A 15,540-nucleotide genomic window follows, 5' to 3' on the forward strand; every position below is an offset into this window, starting at 1 on the left:
ATTCTAAAAAAAAATTTATATTGTGTTCTATACAATATTTACCAAGTAACAAATGTGAGATTTAAGAACTTTATAAATATGTAACTATTTATTTAATATAAGCTGTAACATAAAATGGAAATATTTAAAGTATCTCAACAGAAATTATAACGAATCAAATCAACTGTTTAATACAAATTTCTCACAAAATTGATTTTGTGACGTCATGCGCTCTCTGAAAACCTCTTGCTACCGCCAGCATGTTGTCAGCGTGAGAGATCACCTACCAGCGTTGCCAGCTCGGCCAAATAGAGTTGTGCAGCTGGTTCGCGTATTCCAGATATTTTGCCCTTAAATGTGAATATTTAAGTTGACAAAGTGCAAAACATACCCAAATTGGCTAAATACGAAAGTGGGCAATTAATCAACGAATTAAAAATGATCGGTTAGTTAATGACATGCCATTACTCTGCGGCGTTGCCACCGGGCTAAGCAGTTGGCAGCCATTTGGCGCGTTGTATTTAAATTATGAACATAATGGGTCCGGGTTTTTTATAACAATTACCAAAGACTTGAAAAACATTTTATATTTGAGTTAAATATATATAAATTAACTGTGTAAAAAAAAGAAGCATAACATTTTGAGTTAACTTAAATACCGCCTTCAGATAGAAATATTAATTGCTCACGGAAATTGCTGCTCGATTAGAACCAAGCGGCATTTTGTTAAGCTGGACATATTATGCGGGGGCTAGCATATTGTCCAAAATACCATGCAAATGGGCCCCGAACCTGTACTGGCCAAATGTTGGTGTTAACTTTGTTAACTCTGCTGCGAAATGTATGTGGGAAAATTGGCATTCGCGAGCGTTTCGACAGCCTCGCCATATAAGCGACCCTAGGCCGGCGACAACTTTTACTTTCCACCGCAAAAGAGACTTTTCGCTGGCTTCCGTGTGTGTTTTCAAGTGCTTTACACACTTAGGAAAAAACACGCCCTGATCAAGTGGTGTTGTGTCCTCTTTAAAATAGATTTGCTTAAGAGAAAAATAAAATTTAAAGATTTGATATATTTTAAAATATTTTTGGATGAAATGGGTTTTCCCTCTTAAATACCATTTGTGAGTTAATATACTAAGAATTTTCTGTTCAATATTTGCCTATGACCAATAATACTTATGTATAAAGAAAATGGGATCATTTTCATTTTCATCAAACAAACCAAATTAAAAATCATAAAAACTTACAGCTTAATAATCATATTATCTTAATAAAACTCCGACATAGTATATAGAGATAGCATATTGCGTGAAATATCTACCAGATCCCAATGGATATTGATGAGAAAATATAATTTTATAATCACCATTGGATATTCTTTTCTTAATTTATTCATAAGATATCACATATTAATCTGGTTAATCTTTGTGGCTTATTTTCTCAGTGCAGCCAGCACCCGCATGCTTTTAAATGAGACGTGAAAGTTTGGAGTGGACGAAGTCATGGATGGACATTGGCCACTCCGTTGTTCCATTGGAAAGCAGGCGCCCACCACCGAACTATCACCTCACCTGGCCGCAACAAGTCCCCCAGTTCCACCAAATTCATGTGCACTTGGCTCGGCTCGGAACGGAGGGTATCTTGGTTTGGTCTGTGTGTGGGCCGGCATTATATTATACGGCCCCATTATACAGTTTTACTGCCATTGAAATATGTGTCAATGTGCGTAGTGATTGAGACATTGTATGCTTATGGATTTCCGATTCACATCTCAGAGCGGCAAAAGCCCAAAGCCCTTTCCCATTCGAAACACCTACGTACCAAGCATTTTTATTTGGACATCTGGCGGATCCAAAGTGCCAAGTTTTCCGTGGGCCACTAATCTCTCTAGGGCTTTGGAATTTTCTTTTGGTGTTGCATTGTATGTAGGTCGTTTAGGGTAGCACTTTCGGTTTTCTTAGGGAACTGAACAAAAGTTCTCCAGCAGCTGTAAAGTGCAATGGAGCAACCGTATATATTAGCAACTGAATTTATAGATATGTTAATGGATATATTCAAACAAATCAACTTTTAAAGCTTTAGAAATCCAAGAATTTAGAGTCAGAGTTTATTTATGAAGTTTGAAATTCCTTGGCTGGAAAATTGAATAAAATTCCTTCATAAGTTATATAATATAATATTCTAAACTATTAATTATAAACAATTTATTTCATTTTAACCAGGGTGTTACCCTGTTTCGGTGTTATTATATATGCTGTAAAACTTTCTAGCCTTGAAAACCTTCTTCACCTTGTTAAACCGAGTGGAATATATTTTACGCCAAGGTAAGTATTTATATATTTGATTAAAAAGTGCTCTGAAATGTTCAGCATCCCACACTGTACAATCATTATTGTTTTACCTTTGCGGGGCAAGAGTTATTACACTTTATTTGGCTATGGACAGAAAAATATTGCATCTGAAATGCACTTTGATTGTCCGATTGCCGTGCATATAAGGAAGTGGTTCCACAGAGAGATTGACAAACCACCAGGCGGAGTAACACTTATTGTTAACGCTCCAACTGCCAACGGGTGCTGGCCAGGCGGAGGAATCCTTTTTTGTCCGCTGCACGTTCGGGCCAAATGCAAATTTGGCCAAGACATTTAACGGCTCGCTTTGTCCATTGAACGTTGCCGAATTAACCATTCTGTTTCTTAATTTACCACCGACACAGAAATCCACAGTGTGTGAGAGTGTGTAATTAGCAGTATGTTGGCTTTAAAGACAGGCGGTGGTCGGACGGCTATTAACCAGTTTGTAGTTGTTTCCATTACGCATGACACGCGTGTGGGCGCCGCCTCCTCCTCCAGTTTACCAGTTTTCTGAGATTTTGTGGGTTTTTGGGGCCTGCTGCAGGCCCAAACAAAAACCCAAGCTAAGACACCTACACAGTTAGTATTCGTATCTGGCAGATACACACCACACATCACTGGGCAGGGGCACAGCCAGCTAAGGTGTCCAAAGAGGTTTCCATCTGGCCTCAATTTGAATGGACTCTTTTCCTTGGGATGAACATAATAGCTCAATGAATAATAATATGTTAACGAGGTTATTTATATTAAGAAGAAGTCTATGAAGTTATGCATCTGAAAGATACTATGATGAAATTTGATCATTTAAATACTAGATGAACTTTAGAATTTTTCTCTTTCAACTTTTAAGAAACTCAAGAAGCCATCTTTAAGCTTTTTAAAAATGTTGAATTAAAGTAGCTTGCAACTCGAGATATATCTAGAAAATCTACACTTGTATTAAAAAAAAAAACAAAAGTGTTAAATATTTTTCTAATGTCCAATAATATAAGCACCAAATTTGAGTGACTTTTGTCGCCTGTGCGAATGCATTTTGTGTGTCACAAGTAACAACTCACAGGTGGAGCCAGCATCCCCCGATTCCCGATTTCATTCATAAAGTTTCCACTTTGCATTTACACTCCGGCAGCTGATTGAATCCAACAAGCAGCAAAACTAGGCAAAACTAAACCTAACCACGATCACCGAGGGATGCATGAATGAATGAATGAATGTATGGAGGCAGTTGCCTAGCTCGCTTTGGTATTCATTCATTCACAGAATCATCGTTAGCACATATACATATATATTGACCATATGTATGTGGGCGTATGGCGTTGTGGTCTTCGACATTCGTCACGCCCACGTCCTCCCAACCACATCTAATTTGCTGATACATTTCGATGGCCGCCAACCACTGCGCACTTACAGTTGAACGTCTAAAACAGCACAAAAAGGTAAATCCCAATCCATTATCTAGAGATTTTAAAAGGAATTCGGAAAGTCGTGGGAAAGAAATAAAAAAACTACAACTACTATTCATATTATTTTGTTGTGATGTGTTTAAATCAAAATTTAATACAAATTTAAAAAGACTTCTGCGTTTGATATCTGATCCATACTATTAACAAAATTTCCCCAGCTTAGGTAAGGGACAGTTTCTCGTCCAACTTTACAATTTCTTGGTCAAATAAAACTATGCAATTTTTTTAACGTATATATAAAAACTAACTCTAAGAGGCAAAATGACTTTCTAATAGACCTTGACGGTTTAAAAACACAACTTAAAAATAAGATATTTTGTTTTTAAACAATAAATTATTGCTAGCCTAGGGTAAGGCATCTATCAAGCTTTAAAAGACGTTAACACTTCACCCAATAAAAAAAGGCTCTCGCATTTAATTTTACCTTTGTGATCCCGGTGATTATCCCTCCATTGTATAAGGATATTCATTCTCTTCCAAAAGCTCCAAAGACCTCCCCAGATCGTAGGGTTCTGAGAGATTCTTTTTTCCAAGTGAACTGAAGCTAGACTGTAATTTTTAAAAAGCATTTTCGGGCACATGCATGCATTGAGTGAGTGATGGAATCTCTAAAGAGGGCGGGTGGAACGAGTTTGAATTGGAAAATTGATCGCCCAGTGCTGCTGCGGCTAATTTGGCTTCAATTGGCAAATGCGCAAATGTGCAGTGGGCGCCCATAAGTCAGCAATTGATTAAGCGGCCCGATTATCGATTAGAGTTGTGCCAACAAATAGCAGCGCCACAGCCGGCACAGTTTGAGGGGCACTGGGGCGGGAGCGTGGGCCATAAACTGGCACAATTTAGCGGGCGAAACACGAAATAAAAAGCGGCAGCGATCGCCCAAATTTGGGAAGTCGCGACTCGACTCGACTCAATGGCGACAACAATAAACATTTGAAACAAACAAGCCACAAATAAGGAGAAGCCACATCCGCATCGAGAGATGAGAGTGGGATGCGAGTGAGCTGATGGTGATGATGCCGGGCCTGCCAAATGGTTACGTGAATTCGTGAAATGGAAACATTTACTTTAATATCTCTTGCCTATATATGTATACATACACACTCAAATAAGGTAGCAGACTTTACAATGTGCAATGGTATATCTGCTTAATCTAAGACTAACGCATAAACTTCTTGGCCTGGTCCCGGTTGACCTGCTTGAAGTGTCGCTGCTTGGAGGCCGATCCCTCGTTCATTTGCTTGTAGAAACCAAAACCACCGCCTCCGACTCTCTTCTCTGGCCGTTCGCGCTTGGCCGCGCCCACCTTCAGGTCAACCACGGGCGGCACCAGGAACCCAAAGCTCTTGGCCACCGCCTGCAGGTCCAGCGTGTTCACATTGAAGATCTGCTTCAGCTGGTGCGAGTCGTAGGCCCGCACATATGATTTGAATGCCTCCTTGGCCGACTGATTAAGGAAGTAGTTTTTCGCTATCAGTTTCTCCAACTGCAAGGGACAAAAGTGCGAGTTTTAGTCTTAGAAAGGTTAAAATGGTCAAAGTTATATAACCGATGAGGTAATTAGCAAAAGCTTTTGTTTCCGAATGGTTTACTTAGCACTCATCAACGGTTTAAAGTTGGTAAAGTTAAGAAAATCTACGTGAAAACCCACCTGAAGCTGAATGTCTGCAATCTTCTGCCAGGAGAACTCAAACTCATTGAGCGGTACCTTGGCGGCCTTAAGGTAGCGCAGGAAGCCCAGCTCCTCGGGTCTCATCAGAAGCAGGGCGTGGCCCGAGGTGCCCGATCCTCTGGCCGTTCGGCCCACCCTGTGAATGTACTCGCGGGGATCATCTGGTGGATCGAACTGCACAATCCAGTCCACCTGCGGAATGTCCAGACCACGGGCAGCCACATCTGTACACAGCAGAATGCCAGACTCGGCATTGCAGAACTGGAAGAAGGTCGTCGTTCGCTTCGTCTGCTTTTGCTTGCCATGGATGGAGGTAACCGGCAGGTCAATGTAGTTGAAGAGCTCGTGGTGGTACTTGACGGACATGCAGGATGAGAAGAATACCATAACCTTCTTCTTGCGGTTCTTCTTGAGGAACGTAAAGAGGACGAGGAGTCGCTTCTCGGAGGGGCACACAATATATCCCTGCTCAAGACCGTCAACGGTGGCCGTGTCCTGGTTGTCGTGGACGCCCACATAAATGGGTTCGGCCTTCAAGGCCAATTTGGACAGGGCATCGATGCGAGCCGTCTGCGTGGCCGAGAATAGCATAGTTTGACGGCGTTCTAAAAGGAATGAAAGATTTAATACAAGAACTATAGTTTTGGAAAAGTTAGTTTACTTACTTGGCAGCAGATTTATGATTTGCTTGAGTTCCTCCTCGAACCCAATCTCCAATATACGATCAACCTCGTCGATTATGAGGCACTGCAGGTTCTTATACAGGAAATCGGGAGAGTTTTGCAAATGATCCAGCAAGCGACCGGGCGTGGCTACCAGAATGTTGATACCCTTTCCCAGCTTCTCGCTCTCCACCTGACGATTAGAGCCACCCATCACCAGGCCATATGTGTGATGGTGGTGTGCCATCAGCTCCTTAAGCACACCAAACGTTTGCATGGACAGCTCTCGGGTTGGAGAGATGATTATCACACCGGTGCCGTTACGCGGCATAAATCGCAGCTTGTTAATAAGCTCCACGGCGGGGATGAGGAAGGCCAGCGTCTTTCCGGAACCCGTTTGGGCAGCGCCCACAAGATCGCGTCCTTTCAAGAGGGGAGTCAGTGATTTTGCCTGGATTTCGGTCATCTCGGTGAAGCCCATCTCTTTGACAGCTCGCAATGTCGCCTCGGATACGGCCCCCTTTAGGGAACTGAAGCTTCGATCATCCGAATCCCGGTAATCTAGGGCTGCTAGAGATGACTCCACCGTAAAGGGCTCATCATCTTTCACCGGTTTGCCATTCTGCAGCTTGTTGGGCAGCAACTTTGTCTTCTTAGCAGGTACAGGTTCGTCGTCATCTTCATCTGGAACATGAAGTTTTGTTAATGAAGATTTATGCTAGGTTTCGGAGCCGCTAAATGGGGTATCTTCAGTTCGTTTATATGATAGTTTTCATGCCTGCTCTTGTCAGCATTAACTCGCAGATCTAGAGCTCCTCAAATTCGCCTTTAAATCATCATTAGTTGAGTGTCTTTTGACCCAAACGAAAACTAACCTTCTTCCTGCTCATCTTCGTCACTTTCCTGGGACACATCTTGTTCCTCGTCCTCCTCCTCCTGGTCCTCGTCTTCCTCCTCCTCATCTGAGTCCGAGTCAGAGTTGGCCACCTGAATCTGAGGCCGTTTTTGCTGTTGTTTTTGTTGCTTCTTTTTCGGCTGCGCTGGCGCCTCTTGGAAATCCTCCTCTAATTCGTCATCTGTGAAATGGAAAATGCCGGTTTAACAAGCAATTGTGCATCGAAATATTGTCGGTCTCACCCTCCTCCTGCTCCACACGCTGTTTGCTTGGCTTTTGCTGTTTTTTAGCACCTTTATTATTTTTCTGTTGCGGTGGCTCTGGCACTTGGGGCTTGCCTTTGCCCTTTTTCTGCGACAGTTCTTTCTTCATTTTCTCCCTCTTGACAATCTTCTTCATCAGCAGCTTCTCGCGGATGGACATGGTGCTTAATGGGTTAGGTTTTTAATATATTTTAATGGTTAAAAACAAAAGATTTCCTTATAAAACAAGCGCGCACGTGTTGCAGCAACTAGCGATAACGATTACCAGATGACGGCAACAATCGATAGTTGATAGGCGATAGTTCGATGATTATTCAATAAGACCTTTTTTTGAGCGCCATCGTTTTCTTAATTTGAATTTACCATTTATAATTACACATTCTGATTAAAGTTTTAAATCTTTCAAGTCGGGATTTATTTAATGTATATTTAAAGACAATGTATATATGTGCTGTATCTATGTACGCTAATGCTAGCCTAAAAATACATACAGCTCTTACATATGCCATGCATAAAAGTGAACCGAAAAGGTTATTATGCTAAATATTTAAAAGAACACGATGTAGAACTAATATAAACGTAATCCAACTAAAGCTAACTATGTCTAATCTTCGGGACGGACCACCAATCTCCTCCTCATCGGTGGTATCCTTGGCGGTTGTCCCTTTCGTCTTCTTCTGTGCCGGAAACTGAGTTGCACGGCTTGGGATACGCTGGGTGGCATTCGGAAACGGAACTGGAGCTGGAACTGAGACTGCTTCGGGGAGGCAGAATGTGCTGGAAGTTGTATTGCACCCAAGCGCGATAACTGATCACATCCGGTGGCACATCCAAAATACTGCTCAGAATGGGGCCCTTTATCTTTGACGGGTCGGAGTCCACCAGCTTGGAGAGCTTAAGGAAGGCGGCCTCGAATCCCTGTATCACATGTAGCGCTGCATACGAGCTCCGCCCTATATCGTTGGTGGGCGTCACCGGGTCCTCGATGCTGAGCACCGATTGCCAGTTATTTCCGCCCAGCGTTGATCGCAGGCGTTCCTTCTCCACGCGACCACCGTCGCTAAGTACCGAGATGGAGTACTTCAGGAAGTCAAACTTCCGGCCATAGTAGTCGAGGAATTGCAGGAGCATCTGGCCCAGCTTGTTGCTGTTGCTGTACTTCTTGTTGTTGTGCGCCTGCTGCTGCAGGAAGCTGACGCACATGAGTGTCAGCGCGTAGGAGGAGACGCCGCCGGTGCTATACACCTCGTTGAGGCCATGCAGGCGGAGGAACTGCTTCAGCACCATAACAAGCTTGGGCAACTCGGGGAATTGCCGGATAAAGTCTTTGATCAGCTTGGCGGCCTGGACTCCGGACACGGCCTCATTGAACGACACATCGAACTTGATCTGCGAGACGCGCTCCGTGAATTTGACCACTGGCACCGAGGCCTTGTCCAACACAGTGACAGTCACCGGATCCGTCACATCGCGGGCCACCAGCTGGCGCTCCAGATGATGCAGCAGCGCCGGACTCCAGTATCTGCCAAGATGGACGACCAGGTCGATATCCGAGATGGGCAGGTTCAAGCCGGTGCGGAATGAGCCGAAGATATCCACGCATGCGCATGGCCACATGGAGAGCAAAACGTCCTCGACGCGACGCACTGCCTCCGCACGTAGACAGATTTCTGTTGGCGTCGGTTGGATATATTTGTAGAAATGCTCGATTTCCTGATGCAGCAGGCACAGCGCCGAAATCCCCTTCCCATAAGCCATTGGGCAAAGCTGCCAAGGCTTCATTGGGCTCGCGGCGTCACACATTTCGCCTCTGCTCCTTTCCTTATTTTGTTATTCCTCTGCGAAGCGACCTGGACAAGTCGACGAAAATAACCAAAAAAAAAAGCGAATTAGAGTGGAAAGCGACTGTAGAAGTTAGATTCCTTTTTGCGCAAAATTCGTAGTGCCGTTACTTAGGCAAAGGGCTGCCAACTTATCGCGATTTTAACATTTCTAGCTTAAATTGGTAACGCTAATTGGAAAGACATAAGAAATTTTAATTGGTCAAATTGGAAATTTACTCTTTTTATGCCTCTCCCTAAATCGTCACAGCCGCTTTTGGATACCTTTCGGGGTTATTATAGTTTAAGTCAGAAGTTTGCAACACAGTGAAGGAGTCATCTTTGACCCTATAAAGTGTCATCAGCCGAGTCGATCTAGCCATGCCCGTTTTTACGCAAACTATTTTCTCTATTTTAAAGCTATCTGAATGAAACTTTGCACTTAGTCCTCTATATACACCCCACTCGTATATATGTTCATATGTAAGTAGGAACGGGTAAAATCGGACGACATCTTATACCTTCCATAGGGACAATTTAAGATATAACCATTTTGTTATTAATTATTCTAGAATTTTGATCGTCTTCTAGAGTCTCGGAGCTTGGGGCACTATGAGATCTTTATACTCCTTTCAACGAAAAGAAGAGTATTTTAAACGAGTTATTTAGACAAATTATAAGAAGGTATCAAAGCGTACAAAAAATACAAATTTTTTGCAAATATATTGGATATTTTTATAAAGCAAAGGCATTTACCTTTGGCTTGCGAACTTTTATTCATATGCTCGTTGTTTTAAGAATAAAAAACATATTATTCGAAAGTATGAATAAAGAAAAAACTAATTTTAATAAATCCAACTTCATTGAAGGAATTTTTGACAAAAGCAGAAACGGTAACGCAAAAACTTAAAAACTTTTCAGCACTATTTAAATACAGAATAAACAGAAAAACACTAACCCTCCTTAAGATGTTTGCGGTCAGGCATCTGCAGCATGAAGCGCCGAATATTTGACAAAAGCAGGAACTTAAACTAACACTTAAATACTTCTCAACACTTGTTAAATATAGAATGAACGAAAGACCCTAATCTTAATCCTCCTCAAGATGTTTGCGGTGCTGCATTTGCAGCTCGAAGCGGCGATTCAGGCGCACTCCTCGGATAAACTCGGACTTCTTGTCTTGACCCTTCGTCGCTGCTCTGCCCTTGAACATATCCATGTGGCGTTGTCGCCGTTCCACCAGCTTGTCTTTCTGCGACTCCGCAGGCTTGCTGCAGATTGTGGCATTGAAAGATTTTGCTGTGGCGGTGGACAAATTGAAAGCTGGCCGCGGTACCGCTGTTACATTCAGGGCGCTCTTCAGTGGCAGTCGGGATGGAGGCAGTTTCTTATCCGGATTTTCAGCTACCACAGAACGATCAGCAGCCAAATCGATTTTCTTTGAGGCCTTTGGACGTGGACCTTGTGATCGTTCTGCTGCAGAAGTGGAGCTCTGTGCTTGTTTGGCTGCGGATCCTAGTGGTTTCTTCAGGGCAGAAGTGGTTAGGATCTTGGCGCGCTCAGCCTTACGCTCCACGTGATCAACCAAGCTCTCCATCTTTGCGAACTCTTTCTGGTGAAGAGCTGAAAAATCTGGAAGCTTGGTTCGCTTCTTTACCTGACTGGGTGTGACAGGTTTGGGCTTTGGCAGCGGTTGGATTCCTAAAAATGATCCATTATTAGCTTTCTGTTGAAACTCCTTGCTCTTTGCGCTTTACTTACTTGGCTTGGGAAGACGGCTCGTAAAGCCCTTTCTCTCATCCAACGACTTGGAGCGTCTGCGGCGATTGGTGACATCTAAAACGCATTAGGATAATGAAAAGGCTGTGAACATTTGTCAATGTAAAAACATACTATTAGTGTTGTTGGCCTCCTTCCAGCGGTTGTCGATGTCGACGACACTAACTATCTCAATTGGCGAGCTTCGGAAAGTCACAGTCCGTGACATGGTATCGTCCAATTGGCTTGCAGACTTGGAACGCCTTCGTCCATACCTGGGTTCTGCCTCCAACTTATTCTGGTTATTGCGAGATGGCTCCGGGAAATCGGAAAAATTAACTTTTGTAGTGAATGGCGTGGCAAAGGGGTAGCCTTTTGGCTTTTGTGATGCATGTTCTAGATTTAATAATGTCTCTGTTTTATCGTCTGTCGTGGTAAGAACCACTTTAATCGATGACTTCTGTCCCTCGCTTACTGGATGAACTATGGGACTGTCCAGTAGGATGACACTTTGATCCTCTTGTTTGATGTCATCTGCATCGAACGTTGTGTTTAATGTTGGCTTCTCGGCTTCATCATCATCGTCGAGCATAATTAGCGATGCCATTTCTTCATCTTCCAGCAATACATCATTCAGTGGTTGAAGAGGCATTTCCTCTTCCTGAACGACTCGCTCAGTTACTGCGGTGGATTCCGGCATGGTTTCTCGCTTTTTAGCGAACTCCTCAGCAAAGGCGAGTGGGAGCATCTGGGTTTCCAGCAATGTCTTCTCGCCCGGATCCTCGAGTGGAGTTAAGCCTAGATCTTCGATGTCTTCATCGCCAACAATATGCTTGTAGTTGGTAATACGCTTCTTCTTGGCCGTGGCAGCCGCGGGTGTATTTGCTTTTCTGGATACTCTGGAGCTTTTCCTTGAACTGGCTTTGTTCTTGGATTTAGAGTCTAGCAACTCGGATTTCTCAAGAACGTCCCCTGCATGCTGTGGCTTCTGCGATCCATCTTGTATGTCTGGTAGCAATCCTGTAACTTCTGGCTGCAACTCTTTGGCCTCTGATTGCTCTAGTTTATCTTCTGGCTGTATCTTCTTGACATCCTTCAGGTGCTTCACTTTATCCTCTGTCTGCATTTCGTCGGCCTCTGATTGATCCAGTTTATTCTCTGGCTGCATCTCCTTGACATCCTTCAGGTGCTCCAGTTTATCCTCTGTCTGCATTTCTTCGGCCTCTGATTGATCCAGTTTATTCTCTGGCTGCATCTCCTTGACATCCTTCAGGTGCTCCAGTTTATCATCTGTCTGCATTTCTTCGGCCTCTGATTGATCCAGTTTATTCTCTGGCTGCATCTCCTTGACATCCTTCTGGTGCTCCAGATTTTTCTCTGCCTGCGTTTCTTCGACCGCTGACTTCTCTAGTTTATCCTCTGACTCCTCTATTGGCGCTTCTGCGTCCTTGACACCACTGTCTATACCAGGAGATTCCGGCTCATCCTGTTCCGTTTTCGGCTTTTTACCTGCCAACCGCTTGGATTTGCGGTTGCGCTTTCGTGTGCTCCTGCCCACCTCAGCTAACTTCCATTTCTGAACCGCCGTCTGCTCTTCTTCTTCTTGGTCATCAACATCATCAGGAATCAGTTTCTTGGCGGATCGCACTATGTCTTCGTAGTCGATGGGCGGTCGCACACTCTTCCGGCAGCTGCGCCGGGGCGTTTCGCTGCCTAGAGTGCGAGAGCCCGGCGTGCCCGGTGTCTTCGGTGGCCCAGGATGCAGTACCGACTCATCAACAGTGCTGTCCATCCTCTTGCGCAGCGCTCGTCGCGTTTTGTTTGCCACTGGAGTGCTTGTTTGAGCCGCAATGGCGTCCTCTTGCGACGGCGCCAAGACGCTGGCATCGTTTTCTTTGTGGTGAAATGAAATGGTTTTATATATATCCGAAGCATATTTATTCACATGTTATGCTCACCTTTAGTAGATTCCATTTTCCGCACAAATGTATAGGAATTATTTAATTAAATAAACAACGCGAAATTATGGGAAATTTAAACTGTACGGTATTATTCAAAGTTGTTTGCTTCAGTGTGACCGTGCCGAATGCACAACAAAAATGCCACCCATTGAAATATTTCCAAGAAATAACATGTCGATGTAAAAAACGGCATGTAAAAAAATTACAAAAAAAAAAAATACAAAATTATATTGTTTATGTAAAATTGAGATTAATTTTTAATTTACAGTTGTTAATAATGTTAAGAAAGCGCAATCAACAAAATAAATCAGCAGTGTTGCTTACAATTGAATAATTCGATTTATTATACCCTTGCAGGGTATTATAATTTCAGTCAGAAGTTTGCAACGCAGTGAAGGAGGCACCTCCGACTATATAATGTTTTTTCCATGTCCGTTTGTCCGTTTCTACGCAAACTAGTCTCTCAGTTTTGAAGCTATCTGAATGAAACTTTGTAGTTTGTCTTCTATATACTCTTACACGTATAGATGTCGAAACGGGCCGGAGGGGACGACTATATCATATAGCTGCCATAGGAATGATCAAAAAATTTTTCCATAAAAATTATAACATTTTCAGTTTTCAACTGAATTTAATTAAATTTGAGATATAGCCAATTCATATTATTCTACAATTTTGTGTAAAATTTTATGAAAATCGGACGACTTTGTCATATGCTTCCATAGAATAATTATAACATTTTCAGTTCTCAACTGAATTTGATCAAATTTGACATGTAGCCATTTTATAATAGTCTTAAATTTTGTGTCAATAAGAAATAAGAAATAAGAACTTTTTCAGCTTGCAACAGATTTTCATCAAATTTGACATATAGACATTTTATATTAGTCTTTAGTTTTGTGTCAAATTTTATGAAAATCGGACGACTATATCATATAGGTGCCATATAAACGATCGTTAGATGTGGAGGAAAAATGCAAATCTGTGAAGGTAAAACTGAAAATATAATATGTATAGGTGAATGAAATGAAAGCAGGTATTACTTCATTGTTTTTTAATATAAATATATATATATATATTTTTTATATTGTATTGATTCCTAGTCATCGAAGTTCTATCTGAAAGGGTATTCATGCTACGGCGTGCCGAAGCTTGCATTTCTTTCCTAGATTCTGACGACTTAAAGAAAGACTAAAAGGAATTAACAATCAAAACAATACATACATCCCCGCGTGTCCCACAGTTTCAAAAATGAGTGCGTCACCTTGCATGGATTTTAGCCGGAAAACCCTCCACGACTACGACGTGCTGGCTGTGATGCGCAAAGGCTCGTTCGGTGCCTTGTTCAAGGTGCGGGACAAGAGCTCAGGCGAGCCGTTTGTCTTGAACGGCATCAACTACGACAAGCTGGACGAGGTCAAGTGCGAGGCGCTGTTCTCGGAGATAACCATGCTCCGGGAACTGCAGCACCCTAACATTGTGCAATACCACCACCATTTCGACAATCGGGTGGTGCAGGTATTGCACATTGTTATGGAGTGCTGTGCCGGCGGCGATCTCGCCCAGCTTGTCGAGCGGGCGCGAACACAGAGACGCCGGTTCGAGGAGCGGTATATTTGGCGGGTCCTCATGCAAATGTGCCGCGCCCTGCATCGGTGCCACAATAGGATTGACGGAGCGATCCTGCACAGGGATGTGCAGCCGTCGAATATTTTCCTGGACGCTGCCGGCAACGCCAAGCTGGGCGAGTTCGGCCTGGCCAAGATGGTGCGGGACCTAAGCCTCGACGCTTCGGACGTGGGCACTCCGGACTACATGAGTCCGGAGCTGCTCCGCGGCAGGATATCCGACAGGAAGAGCGAAATGTGCGCCCTGCGTCCACCATTCCATGGGCCCACCTTCGCTCAGCTGTCCGCCCAGGGCGTGTTCCGTCGGATTCCTGCCGTGTACGGTTCCGATCTACAGGAGACCATCTCAGCTATGCTGGCCGTAGATCGTGAACAGCGTCCCGGCGTCGACTTGATCTTGGGGCATCCGTTGGTGGTCCGGAATGCCAGAGAGCTGGGCGGCGGTTTTCCGAACCTCGTCGAGGCTGGTGAGTACTTTTACTGCCTGCTGGCAGCAGGTTCTTTGAGTCTTCCAGGCAACGATCTCCAAGAGCCTTATCAATATGATATATTAATCAAATTGGGTATTTTTTTTAGAAGGATACATGTCATAAAACATCATCAGCATCTGGTCCATGCGCAAGATCGCATCACAAGCGAAGGAGAAGGAACTGATGTATATATACATATATTTAGTATGTAAGCGAATTAAAAAACTAAAATTTAAATTTCAACTTTTTACAGTTCAGCAATTCTCCAGAAAGGTCAGCGTGTGCAGAACGGCGAGGGCCTGCGATGAATGGCCAGCCAGCACAAGATACGACCCCAGCTGGACCAGCTGCCGTCCGATCGGCTGGACCAGTTACGCAGCAATCTCTTCGAGCGGCGCCAGGAGCTTGCCGGCGATGAGCGGCTGGAGTTGCGCCGGTCCCTAGTGGATGGCCACAAGCACATCAACGCTCACAACGTGGACGCCGTGATCCTGGGCATGTGCAGCGGACCTCGCCAATTGGCCCTGGCCAAGAACTATGTGGAGTTCCTCCGCGGCGACCCTAGGCCGTCTGCTGAGGGTCTATAATGCTGCCTACCAGGAGCGGCCGCTCAGT

The 15,540-nt window shown here is 43.9% G+C and overlaps 4 protein-coding genes across 4 annotated transcripts; 1 reads left to right on the plus strand and 3 right to left on the minus strand.

Moving 5' to 3' along the window:
* Positions 1–4,845: 4,845 nt before the first annotated feature.
* pit (probable ATP-dependent RNA helicase pitchoune) lies at positions 4,846–7,569 on the minus strand. Its single transcript, XM_086829865.1, has 5 exons — positions 7,268–7,569; positions 7,006–7,206; positions 6,134–6,814; positions 5,448–6,073; positions 4,846–5,282 (listed from the first exon to the last, which is right to left on the minus strand). The coding sequence occupies exons 1-5, from the start codon at positions 7,446–7,448 to the stop codon at positions 4,956–4,958; spliced, it is 2,016 nt and encodes a 671-aa protein (XP_086685991.1). The 5' UTR covers positions 7,449–7,569; the 3' UTR covers positions 4,846–4,955.
* Positions 7,570–7,673: 104 nt separating this feature from the next.
* On the minus strand, positions 7,674–9,948 carry Trf4-2 (Topoisomerase related function 4-2). Its single transcript, XM_020957337.2, has 2 exons — positions 9,865–9,948; positions 7,674–9,138 (listed from the first exon to the last, which is right to left on the minus strand). The coding sequence occupies exon 2, from the start codon at positions 9,089–9,091 to the stop codon at positions 7,925–7,927; it is 1,167 nt and encodes a 388-aa protein (XP_020812996.2). The 5' UTR covers positions 9,092–9,138; positions 9,865–9,948; the 3' UTR covers positions 7,674–7,924.
* Mink (Mitotic spindle and nuclear protein) lies at positions 9,827–12,983 on the minus strand. Its single transcript, XM_020957082.2, has 4 exons — positions 12,825–12,983; positions 11,002–12,759; positions 10,870–10,944; positions 9,827–10,809 (listed from the first exon to the last, which is right to left on the minus strand). Exons 1-4 carry the CDS (start codon positions 12,838–12,840, stop codon positions 10,199–10,201), a joined length of 2,460 nt encoding a protein of 819 aa, XP_020812741.2. The 5' UTR covers positions 12,841–12,983; the 3' UTR covers positions 9,827–10,198.
* A 1,070-nt stretch (positions 12,984–14,053) lies between these two features.
* LOC110187906 (putative serine/threonine-protein kinase nek2) lies at positions 14,054–15,130 on the plus strand. Its single transcript, XM_086829909.1, has 2 exons — positions 14,054–14,922; positions 15,032–15,130. Exons 1-2 carry the CDS (start codon positions 14,079–14,081, stop codon positions 15,046–15,048), a joined length of 861 nt encoding a protein of 286 aa, XP_086686035.1. The 5' UTR covers positions 14,054–14,078; the 3' UTR covers positions 15,049–15,130.
* The last annotated feature ends 410 nt before the right edge of the window (positions 15,131–15,540 follow it).

This window comes from Drosophila serrata, unplaced genomic scaffold, assembly GCF_035046125.1.
Source record: "Drosophila serrata isolate PLE 108 unplaced genomic scaffold, ASM3504612v1 contig_228, whole genome shotgun sequence".
Taxonomy (NCBI): Eukaryota; Metazoa; Arthropoda; class Insecta; order Diptera; family Drosophilidae; genus Drosophila; species Drosophila serrata.